The sequence below is a fragment of the Mesitornis unicolor genome, unplaced genomic scaffold (assembly GCF_000695765.1).
Source record: "Mesitornis unicolor isolate BGI_N332 unplaced genomic scaffold, ASM69576v1 scaffold10227, whole genome shotgun sequence".
Lineage (NCBI taxonomy): Eukaryota > Metazoa > Chordata > Aves > Mesitornithiformes > Mesitornithidae > Mesitornis > Mesitornis unicolor.
Window position 1 is genome coordinate 17,077 of NW_010197087.1, and position 12,143 is coordinate 29,219.

The 12,143-nt window shown below is 37.3% G+C and overlaps 1 protein-coding gene across 2 annotated transcripts in view; it reads right to left on the reverse strand.

Moving 5' to 3' along the window:
- SEPT2 (septin 2) overlaps nucleotides 1-10,063 on the reverse strand; it is a 13,145-nt gene extending 3,082 nt beyond the window's left edge. The window contains exons 1-10 of one of the 2 annotated variants that reach the window (XM_010188685.1): nucleotides 10,028-10,036; nucleotides 8,800-8,920; nucleotides 6,066-6,166; nucleotides 5,566-5,583; nucleotides 5,071-5,192; nucleotides 3,754-3,888; nucleotides 3,402-3,519; nucleotides 1,972-2,073; nucleotides 1,561-1,706; nucleotides 825-908 (exon numbers count right to left, since the gene is read on the reverse strand). In XM_010188685.1, coding sequence (XP_010186987.1) covers nucleotides 825-908; nucleotides 1,561-1,706; nucleotides 1,972-2,073; nucleotides 3,402-3,519; nucleotides 3,754-3,888; nucleotides 5,071-5,192; nucleotides 5,566-5,583; nucleotides 6,066-6,166; nucleotides 8,800-8,920; nucleotides 10,028-10,036 — 956 coding nt within the window. Of the gene's footprint in view, nucleotides 1-824; nucleotides 909-1,560; nucleotides 1,707-1,971; nucleotides 2,074-3,401; nucleotides 3,520-3,753; nucleotides 3,889-5,070; nucleotides 5,195-5,565; nucleotides 5,584-6,065; nucleotides 6,167-8,799; nucleotides 8,921-10,027 lie in introns of both variants that reach the window. The other variant, XM_010188686.1, reaches the window with a different exon arrangement.
- Between the last annotated feature and the right edge of the window lie 2,080 nt (nucleotides 10,064-12,143).

A 12,143-nucleotide genomic window follows, 5' to 3' on the forward strand; every position in this document is an offset into this window, starting at 1 on the left:
CAGAGACAAACTCCTTCTCCTGAAAACTCACTAGGCGCGTGACAAGACCTATGTCAACAGCGAGATGGAAAAAGCTTTGCAAAATTTATCAAACTCACTGAAATGTGCAATTGTGAAACCCTCTAGTGGTTAGAGTAAGAGAAGCAACTGAAACATCTAAACCAGCAAAACCCCTGCTTTCAACAAGAAGTCACAAACTCGACTTTACAAACGCTGCTATTTTAGATAAAAACGGGGTGTTCTGCCTGTCTCTCTTACCAGGAAAGCAGTGCCCTACTCACCACAGCTCAAAATAGGGTTGAAAGACATTATCCTGTGACTGCTATAAAAAGAAAATTATTTATTTATATCATGTTTAATAAAGCATTGCAGAAGGACTTGAATTTCTCTTTTTAAATATGCAGTCCAAACATTTCAGTAATTCATTCAGAAAAAAACCCCTTTTTTAGCATATCAGCACTCTCCTAACAGATTTTAAAGACAATATTTATCATAGACATCTGCCCTACTTACTTACCATAAACATTCCAATCCAACTGTGTTCAAGCCTTAGAACAAAGCAGAGCTCTAACTGTACCCTTTCAATGCCACAGCTGTCTCTTCAGATTTACATAATACTTTTTCTTACTCTCAAGAGTAAGCACATCGACTGAACTTGGTGCTGACTGGACCTACAGAGCTGGCCCCGATTTACCACGATCTATCAAATCCTACCAATGAAAGGAGAGAGAGAGAAAGTGCGCGCACATGCACGCAAGGAGAGTGAGCGAGCAAAAAATAAATTCAGAAGAGGAAGAAACAGCATGTAACTGTAAGATGACAACCTGCCGCCTCGCTTGAGCCTCTCTGAGCGGAAGTTCTCATAGTGAAGATCCTGGGTCACCTCCTGAAGATCTTGCATATGGGTGCTGGAGGAAGAAAAATAATTAAAAGCTAAACGTACCTGTGTCACAACAGCTTGTTTAACCAGCCCTCACATTCAGCAGTGTATTGGGGTCAATGTGTTCAGTGCATACACCCATTTACCATGCTAATTTAAAAGCTAAGTTACATCACCGCAATAAAAGACGCATAGAGAGACCACCTCAGACTCTGAGGCAACCCTGACATAAGCTGTCCTCATGATGAAGCAGTGCTAGGCAGGGGAGGCAGAGTAGGAAAGCCTGAAATAAATCAGTCAGTTGACTTTTGAAGTCTACTCCTTTGTGGATATAGATATCTACACATAGATATATCTAAATAAGCATGAGGTGTGAAGCAATCTGTTTTATGTCCCTGGGGATCTGAATAGCAATACAACACTGTTCGACAAAAGAGTTAAATAAAAGACTGTTTTCATAGAAACGCTGAGTAATTCAGATTGAAAAGACCCTATGGAACCTGTGTGGTCCAATCCCTGCCCAGACCGAGGCCAGTGAGGTCAAGGTTGCTCACGGACCTCTCCAAATTCTGAACGTCTCCCAGGATTCCACAACTGCTCCAAACCCCCGGTACAGTGTTTGAGCACCTTCCTAGTGATTGTTTTTTAAACTACCATTTAATTGGAGTTTTCTAACTTACATTAACATGGTTCTCAGCTTCAGGAAGTCATTATGTTCCGGATTCTCCACTTCAACTACACCCCACGGGTAGAGTCGGCCTCTAACTTTTTTACCTTTGGCTTCAATGAGTTGATTGGATCCCACTACACAAAATGGAATGCTGGCCTGAAAGCCAAAAATGCAAAAATTACCAATAATGAACCAGGACAAACAACTCCAAGAACTTCTGTTCTGCTCAGCACTGCATATCATGGCAGTAAGTTTGGAATGCTTTTCATTTGAAGGTGTTAAAAAAAAATAAATTGTTACATCCTGGGCACAGAGACACAGTGACTCGCTCAAGGTGTCCTCACAGGTGACAGTACCTATCTTGTTCTAAAGCCATCTGAGCAGTATTATCCACATATGTAACCTATGAAGCTGGTCATACCTTCAGGAGTCTGGTCTGCTCTTTAAAATCTTCATCCTCATCTGATTCAGCATCAGGCAGGTGATAAATCTTGATGCCATGCTCTTCTATTTCATCCAGAATCTGAGGTTTAACATATAAGAAACTGAGATAATATACATGTAAACTCAGTACTTTAAAATCTTAAGGTAAAATTACTTTATCGGTTATACACAATCTTGAGAAATCTGGATCTATCCTACTGATCCAAATTACTCAGCAAGTGTTTGTTTTTAAACATCGTATTTCTTCATGATATTCAACAACCACTTGGCACAGACTGTCAGACAAACAGTAGTGCTCAAGAATACATTGTCCTTTATGGATTACACGTAAGAAATTGAGGTTCTTTTAAATCTTTGCAATTTTTTTAAATTGACTTAGAATTTTTAATTTTAATTAAAAAAATTTAATTTTAAAATTTTTCATTTTAATTGACTTAGAATTCATAATTGCTCTGAGCAGCCTAAAACTCCTTGCTCCCTCTGAACTAGTATTCAGGGGATAGGGGTGGAAGTGTTTAAAAACCTCCTGTCTTTGTGACTGCTAAGAATGGCATCTGCAGCTGGATTCCATTTGCCATAAACCCAAATTTTGCTCTTTAAAAAACAGTATTTTCTTTTCTGCAGAATTCTAGTACAATACATATATCAAAGTAAAGTATACTTCTCTACTTTTATTGCAAGTTGGGGAAGATAACTTTAAGATAACTCTAAGGATTCTCAGAGCAAGTTTTAAACATAACAATTAAGCCTGGATCAAGTGTGTCTTCTGGCAAGTTAATTTTAACACTTCTTCCTAAATTTCAGTTCTTATTAACTCATGATGGTTCGTTGCATTCCCCGCCACCTCTTCAAATGCAGTATCAAGTTCTGCAAGAGTGAATGTGTTAAGGGATCTTGCCTATGGAAGAAAGAACTGGAATGTATGAGAAGATGGTGACATAGGGGAAGGAAAAAAACCCCAAAATCGGAAAAAACCCCAAAATCCTATTTTTCAATAATCAGAATTCTGATTGGGTAAAAAAAATGCATGCAGATTATAGATGCAGAGACTGTCCCTGCTTTGGGACTGATTAAACAGGTAAGGGAGAGATTACCATTAGCAAATGCATTTAAATATTTTTCTGAAGTTCCAAAATTCACTCATAAAGTAATTGTAAATGTAGCCAATCTGCCATTTTGCAGGCAACATTTTAAGGCTCAGTTAAATACATGATAAAATTTCTCAGTTAAAAACATAATAAAACAATTTACAAAATATCAAACCAGATATGAAATAATGTTACACTGTGCGTGAGATATTTTCCTCAGCTAGGACAGAGTAAGGTTGGATGAGAAGGCCCCTCTCTTCAGCGACCATGGTGCTATAACCAAAGTACAACATTTTCGTCAAGCTAGAAAAATACTTACCCTTTTCTTTAGTCTTTCTCGCTCTTTCAGAGAAAGTGTATCAGCCTTTGCAATCACTGGTACGATATTTACTTTGTTGTGTATGGCCTTCATAAACTCAACATCCAGAGGCTTAAGGCTAAAATTAAAATATGGAAAAAGTTTTATTTATTTTGAATCTAAATTACAAATTTATTTTCACACCAATGGAGATCTCTCTCCTTACACAGAAAGAAGACATCCAATTAATTCCAGCAGGTCTAGTATTTCCGTAAGGAATGGCTATCTGATTCCGAAAATTTAACTCAACTGGCACAACCCAGCTCCCTAAAGTAAAAGAAAATAAAAATTAAAATGACAGAGAAACACCTACCCATGACCAAATGGTGAAATGAAATAGAAGCAGCAGTGAACCCGGTTATCTATGATATGTCTTCTGTTCAAACCACTCTCATCATGCAGATATCGCTCAAACTGCTCATCAATGTAAGAGATTATGGTCTTAAAACTGCAAAACAAAGATGGATTCAAGATTTCATGCTCGTTCCCAAGTGATCAATAATTTTAGTGATGTTTCAAAGGCAATATTTAAACACCAAGACATCCCGCTGATGAACAAATTTAATCTAATGATGCTGTAAGACTGTAAGAGTAGAAGGGCACATTTCTTAAAATATTAACTGAATTTCAATTTAATTTCAGAGTAACAAATTACTATGCATTTTTTTATATTAAGGTAAAATATACACATATATAACACACATCTTAACTTGCACAGCAAATTTCTCAGCAGTTTTACCCTTGGGAACTACATCTGCCATAGATAACCGGACAAGATGGGATGCATCTTGTTGGTTCCCATGGACTTAGGTACATTCAAGTTCCTCAGGTGGCTTCAAACCTGATTTTCAGTTAGGATGGAAGGGACTTCTTTTCCTCAGCCCCTGCCTTGAGGTGCAGGGGCTTGAGAGATGTGGGAAGAGAGATTACCACTGAAAACTGATTGCCACTTATCTCAAGATTATTTATCAGTACTTATTATAATAAAAATTTCTCAATCAGACCCAAAGATTATGAAAATGCACTTAAAAATTAAGAACAAAATCTGAGAATGCTCAAATGAATGTGGACAAGATCTAAAGGTGGATTTATACTTGCACTAAAGACTAGATGAATTATTTTCATAGAGTATTGTTGAATTTCTTGTGTCCCAGTGGTTCCACTGCTTGCTGACTATAAAAAACAGTCAAAGTCACCCTTCACTCTTCAAAACATAAAAGCTACCTAAGAAAAAAAAATCAAAATATCTGTGCCACAAAATTCATTTCAAGTTGTGTGGAAGTTATTGATGCCTCTTTACATGTATCTGAATGAACTCTGAACACTTAAATTAAGCTTCCTCAAAGTTAGAAAACACGCCCATCTCTCTCTCAAAAAAAAAAATCACACCTCAAATTCAGCACACCAAGACACCAAAAATAAGGCAAGATAATGACTTAACAGTATAATCAATTTGAATCACTTTTGGAACAGAAGTGTTTAAAAGAGCTAGGGACATCCTCCTTTGAACTGCATACTGTTCTGAATACAACCCCATTTTGGTTACTTATTCCCCCTCCATGCTCCCAAGACAAGTATGAAATAGATGTTAGACTTCATGCATAGATCAATCTGTACCCTGTGTACGTACCAGTCTCGACAGTTGATAGCATCCCCATATCCTGGTGTATCTACAACCGTCAGACGTAGTTTCACACCTCTCTCTTCAATTTCAACTGTTGAGGCTTCAATCTGCACAGTGCGTTCAATCTTCTCTAAAAGACAATAAACTTGATCTTTCAGAATAGAACTTATAAAACTATGTCATTTTGAGATAAACAAAAAAGATTAATTGGCAGAGGCAACTGTATAAATGTTATTCCATGGATTACCTTCTAAGGCCTGATAACAGCAAGACTCAGTACTTAAGTTCTTCAGATTTTGTGAGATTATTTGAGACTTCACATTGTTCTCAAATATCATGTAGAAACTAAGGTAAAAGGGACTGAGAAAAAACTGTATGTAATCAGCAATTTGAAGAACAATACTGAATTATATGTAATGGATTTTTTCCCTAAGGTTGAAAGTGATAAGTAATCATCAGCTAACATGATAAACTATTAAGGCGAGTCATTCAACAAGTAGCAGAAAACAGCATCATCTTCTATCTTCTTACCATTTTCTCTTTTGTTGGATTATTGTATGCCTTGGTTAACAGAATAAAAAAAGGGACAAGAGACTGAAAAAGGAAAGGAGCTGAAATTCATATTCACTAAAAACCAACACAAAGCAAAGGAACCAAGCTGCAACTCCAAGCAGGCATAAACAATGCATATGTTTAGAATTGCAACAGATTAAAAATTAAGGGAAGTTTTTGATCAGTTGATTGTTTATCTTGCTGTGACACCATGACTTTTTTTTCAAAAGAAGGGATCAGCCAGGTGCCAATATGAATACATTCAAGGACTACACGACAAAGACCCCATATACATCCTGGGTATGGGGGGAACCAATTCTATCAAACAGATCAAGTATTGGGAAATATATTAGAAATTATTACAGCTAGAAATCACTACTGGCTGTTACTAACACTGAAAGGTAAAAGCATTCAACTCCAAAAATCATCAAGAACAGAGAAACTAGAACAAAGGTGTGTTTACCAGCAGCTCCTGGGATTATCCTTTCTGGGTAGAGATCTGTCAAGAAGAGGCTGTTTATTAATGTAGATTTTCCCAATCCAGATTCACCTGTGATTCAATATAAAGATGAATTCAACATATATACAGAAATAATTTCAATTGTATCCAGACAGTACCACCTGACTATGCATTTTTTCATGTTAAATCTAAATCTTTTAATTGAGATTTAAAAATTTACAGCTTATAATTTTGTATTAGAAAAGTCTGCACAAAAATGTTGAATAACAACTTTTACATCTCAGCTTTATAATACACTTTCTCAGAGCTTTCACTGATTATCTGTAATTAAATCTGCTAGTTAAGGGGAGCTCTGATCAATTTAGACTTAAAATTTCCCATTTCATGTCTCCTGAACTTTTAAGGCATGCTCTTCTGCAGGTTTTATTTCAGGTATTGATAGAATTAATTGTAAAAAGTAAATGTTAAAAATGATGGGCCGCATGATGCCTCTGAGTAACACAGACTATTCTGCAATATGATTCTGACAAAAACATCTGAACGAAAGAAAAAGAAAGATGGGATTATTTTTAAAATAGAGATTTGACTAGAAGCTGTCAGGGTTTAATGCCTTACAGAATGCATCTCTCAAGATCAGGTTTTACCAGTGCAGCCTTCACCAGTGACAGAGACACGCAGGCAGTCACTCAACAGTCACATGGCATCATTTCAGCAAAACCAAAAAAGTCTGATTTTAACCAGTGGCACATTCCATACTTTCAGTCTGGGTAAATATTACATGTAAAACAAATCAGTTTTCATAGTTACTGTCAAGATTTAATGAAAAGGGTACTTATTCTAACTACTGGCCACAGGAGTTAAGAGTTTAGTGATTCTCAAGTGAAATAACTATTTAGATGAGGTCATAGCTTAATAATAAGAACAAATATGAAATTGTTAACAAATACAAGTGGTTAAGATTTCTTTGGAAGCAACACAGCCAAGCAGTCAAACTGTTATAAACCCCAGCTCATATTTTCACAACCACAATAAACAATAGGAGAAAAAAACAATGCAAAGAAGAAAAAAATCATTGATTAGGACTCTGTCAGTGCAGACGGCTTTTAAAGAAACATTCTCCTGCTCAGAAATCAGGAAACATGACAACTTAACAAAGAATAATAGTTTAATACAAGCACTGTGATATGGCCTACATACTGAAACCCCATGCGTATTTCAAGAGAAAGAATTTACATTCCGAACTGTTGAAATAATCAACAATTTAAAGCATGGTTTATTTTATCTTACATCGACTGCCTCCCTCTGTTAGTGTATCTTAAAATATCATTCCAAATTTTCAATGAAATTACTTTTCTCCAAGTTCTCTTCCTATAGTTTTCATTTATCCCTTAGAATACTGGCAGGCAGTGACCATAAAGTTAAATTTTACTCTGAAACATGGATGTGGTTAATGGCTTTTGTTACTCTGACAACATGTCATCTCTCCCCCCTCTTTTCTATTTCACAAGAGGTTAGAAACAACTGTTTGGTCTATATAATTTTCCACAGCTTTCTGCCAGAACTCTTTCACATAGCATGATCTGCAATTCATCTCAGAGATCTGGAAATTTAAGTTTAGCTGCAGCAGAGAAAGCACATCTTCTGGTTTTCAGAACCCTTTAAATTTTCAGGATCACTGAACAGTAAATTCTGAAGTTACAGTAGATACCATAATGGGAAACATCTGCTTATAGTTCGGCTTTACCCTTAGCTTTTATAAGATATCCATTATGATTTTATCCTAGGCAAATCCAATGAAAGATACAGTAAACAACTATAATAAAATCCAGGGAAGAGAAAAATAAGGGCCAGGTCTGTCCAACACTGAACTACAATAGACAGAAACAGGATAAATGCAATGCCAGGGCTGTCATTTGGCAAAACTAATGAAAGGTTTGAGGACAGACTCTTGCTGTAACTACTGTAATTCAAAACAATTAAGAACTCAAACACCTCCTGTGATGTACCGCCCCACCTCTCCTGCTCATTTGCACTGTGATCTCCCTCAGACAAATCTAACACACAAATGGGATTTACTTCTTGTGATGCCAGGTAATAAAGAACCTAATTCTATTAGGGTACTTTTTACAAAAGCCTATTTAAAAAGTGACAATTACAGAGTTCAAACACCAAAAGTCTGAAGTTACAGCTCCCGAGCAGTATGACCAGGAGAGATACAGAAGACGCCTAAGCCTGATTTGGGAGCCAACTTAATTTGCAAAAATAACACTGACTTCTTGGAAGATCAAGGTATTTCTGCAGACATACTAGATTTTTCTTTCAATTCTAGACACCAACACAGATTCTCAATGAAATATCAAACAGAATTAAACCTTAAATTGTAACTGCTAACATAAAATCAAGATCAATTTAACAGGTAACAGCTCTCATCAAAACCAACTAATTCAAATCTCGTTTTTCTCTTACAAGAGTATTGAGAAGGGGTGGAAGGATCAGAGTTAAGTTCTTTCAAACTACAGAAGCATAAACAACATTGTAAATACTCTCCTAGTGGAAAACAGCTGCAGCATAAATTAATAAGCTATAAAAGAAAGTTAAATGCTACAGTACAGAAGACTTTCTGATGCAAGCTGGAACCTCACAACAGTGGAAGTAACATTCGTTTTAATTCCAGATTCCCTGTAAGTACTAATTTTGAGAAAGACTATAAAACGTTTCCTTACCAACCACCATAAGAGTAAATTCAAACCCCTTTTTCACAGACTTCCGGTGAACTTGATTGGGAAGGTTTGCAAATCCAACATAGCCAGGGGTTTCTGGATTGGTAAACTGAGCAGGCTGTTGCTAAAAATAAAATAAAATAAGACAATAATAAGCAACCACTCAAGACATAGTTGTTTGTGTAACTGCTTTCTTCAGTAACTTCACATGGGTTGAAGTACGTGACAAATGGAAAGAAAACTACATAGGTGTCCATACTGCTCAACAGTTTCACAATGAAGTACTGAGCAACTGCGTTCACCTAGAGCGTAAAAAGGAAAAATGTTTCATAGACTCAACTATCCAGACAAGATCACTTTAAGTAAAAAAGAAACAAAATCCCTAACGTGTATGTATCAAAGTATGAAGTGCATTCACTAACAACACACTTTTTAAACAGTATCTTCATACATGTTTAAAATAAGGATCTTGTGTCCCATGTTTATAGACTTAAATAAAAAGGTGACCATTTCTGATCTGGTTTTAGACCATCGATATGAAACCCCTGGAGACAGAAGTGCCAGCCAGGTGCTCAAACTCCTCTTTAGAGATCTCTTTGGGGGGGGCGTTTACACAACAGCTTTCAAATGCCCACTGCAACAAGTACCCCAGAGAAATCTTCAGACCTATTAGTTTCCCCTCATCAAACAGTCTTTATCAGTCACTTCAATCAGATAATGTGGATGTTCTAGCCATTATACCAAATGCAGGGGACCAAGAACTAGATGAAAGCCAGCACATCAATAGTATTTTAAGTTACCACATTGTTTATGAAGGGTTTTACTGGAAGATCAGGTGACTCTATCAGTCATCAGACTCTATCAATAATTCAAATCTAAGAACATCCTTTTCTTAAATGATTCCTGCTCCCAACACAGCAGCAGAATGGAATTTTCAATGAAAATGCACGAGGGAGCTTGTATGCAACTCCATGACCAAAATTTAAGAGTACCACTTAGCTGCAGAGATTTACACTTGTAAGAAACTACTTTAATATATGTTTTACATCACTCACTTTCAAAACTATGTCTTCTAAGTGTGAATTCCCTCTTATTTATGACCCATAAATTTAGCATACACATCACCATCAAATATGATGCAAGTTACACATTCTGCCCTTGCAGATTAATATTTAAAAACAAAATACATCTTCCACGTTGTTACACTGGAAGACAGAAATGTTATTCTTACCTTGGACATTTTTATAGAAGGTCAGGAACAAACCTGGAAAAAGAATTATGTTTTTCAGCTTATTAAAAATCATAGGAGAAAAAAAACAAACAACAAACCAAACCAAACCACAAACCAATATAATACCCACTGTTGCACACTAAATTAAAAACTGGAGGACTCTCAATTCGATGTCCAGATTTTGAAACAGTGCTAATAGCCTCACTGAGTACAGGTATTTGACTCTTTGGTAATGTCAAGGGGCAGATTTTTCAGCAATCATTGTTCCTGTTAACATCACTGGACAATAAATTCAAGCAACACAAATGTAGGATGCTAAAAGCACCAGATGCTTTACAAACCATTTTGAAGCCTGAAAAAGCTCACATCCTTTCCGGAAACTAACTAAACCAAACACACTGCTTAAAGACATCTTACTTTTTACAGGAAACAGTTTTTCATAGCTAAAGAAACCAACTCATTTGTCTTATTTTTTCTTTCTAAGCCTCCTTCCCCTCAGCATTTCCTTTCACATTTGGGTGTCTGTTAAGAGCTGACAGCTTCAAAATGAACCATTCTCCTCTCCTTCGTCTGGATGCCTGCAAACTCAGTCATTTTAACTTCTGTTGCCAAGATAAGAATTTCACATGCGGCTGCATCACTTAGAAATACAAAGCAGACAGGAAAAAAAAACTCTCTCATCTAACACCTCTGCAAAAAAGTCTCTAGACAAACCAAGACCTGCCAACACTTCTATTACAACAACTTACATGAGTTCAAGAGATCATATAATTTACTATGGCAATACAAAAACGTCAGTATATGCTGTATCTTCAAGTGACGAGTGTCTCATGTCCCCTGTCCAGTCCCTCCAACCAAAAATGTCTCTGCTCCCACTCACAAAGCTGATAAACCACAGCCACCTCTTATCTATCTGGCTCACTTCCATTTTCATTCTACAGAAATTACCACTGTCTGATTCTTTCTGGCTTCCAAGCAGATTTTTGTCAGCACGTTCAGCTTCAGGTGAAATGACACCCGACTGCTTCAGTGTAGAGCACCCTTCAGGCCATCCCTCCCATCAGAAAGCCACCTTGGAAGTCAAAGCAAACTGCTCAGGGTCAGACAGGCAGGAGCCCAAGCTTTCTTGAGCTAGGGAGAAGGCAAAGCTGTTTTCAAATTGGTGATGATTTCCAGCACCTATGGCATTTGCTTCTCAAAGCTACTGTATACATATATATATATATATACAGGTGAAACCTCTCTTCAGTTTATTAAGATGCAATTTTTTGATTTGCCATGATTACTTCAGTGTTAACAATTTCCAAGATGCTTCCCTGCCCCAGTAAGGAAGAGGCCAGCTCTCAGGAAGGCTTTTTGATGGGAGGGACAGACTGAAGGCACTAAACAGTGAAGCAGTTTGGTGTAATTTCACATGAAGCTGAACTTACTGACAAAAATCTGGCATCCTGATTACACACACTTGGAATAAAAACTGGATAACATGCTTCTCAAGTGAATTTTCATGCTAAAAATAAAATCCAGTATCTGCAGTGTCTATATTTCAGTCAATATGCTGCTCTATGACCTATGAAGTATTCAACTACTGAAGAGGTTATCTGTGAGACTTTTATCATCATGCAAGATTGCTCAGATAGCAACTCTTCCTTCCAAGAGTGTTTCCTGCCCAGTGATGTCATTGATCCCTGCTTAACCATTCTCCATGAGAGATTCCAACGCCAAACAAAACGAGATCCTGCTAGAACACAGAAGAACATTCTTCTAATTCACGAGGCTCGTCTGTCACCCAGCTATTCCTCAGAGGCAGGCTAAGAGCGGAGGAAAGCTTCTCACAGCTACCACAAAATGAAGGAGAGCTATTTATGCAGATGGCTGCTGTTACATTACGTTTTAATCTATGAACCAAGCACAGAAGTCTTTCACGAGAGGTCTTTCCCACAGCATTCCCCTCGGGGCAGCGGCTGAGTGCTCCCACACAGGCAGGCGCACGCCATTTCGGAGCAGTCCAGATTTTCCTCTGGAGCTGGTCCATCGTGTTCCTTACCCTCTGGTTTCAACAACCCGGCGGGAGTTTTCTACCAGAGCATCTTCTGAAGCGCGGCGAGGGAACGGCACT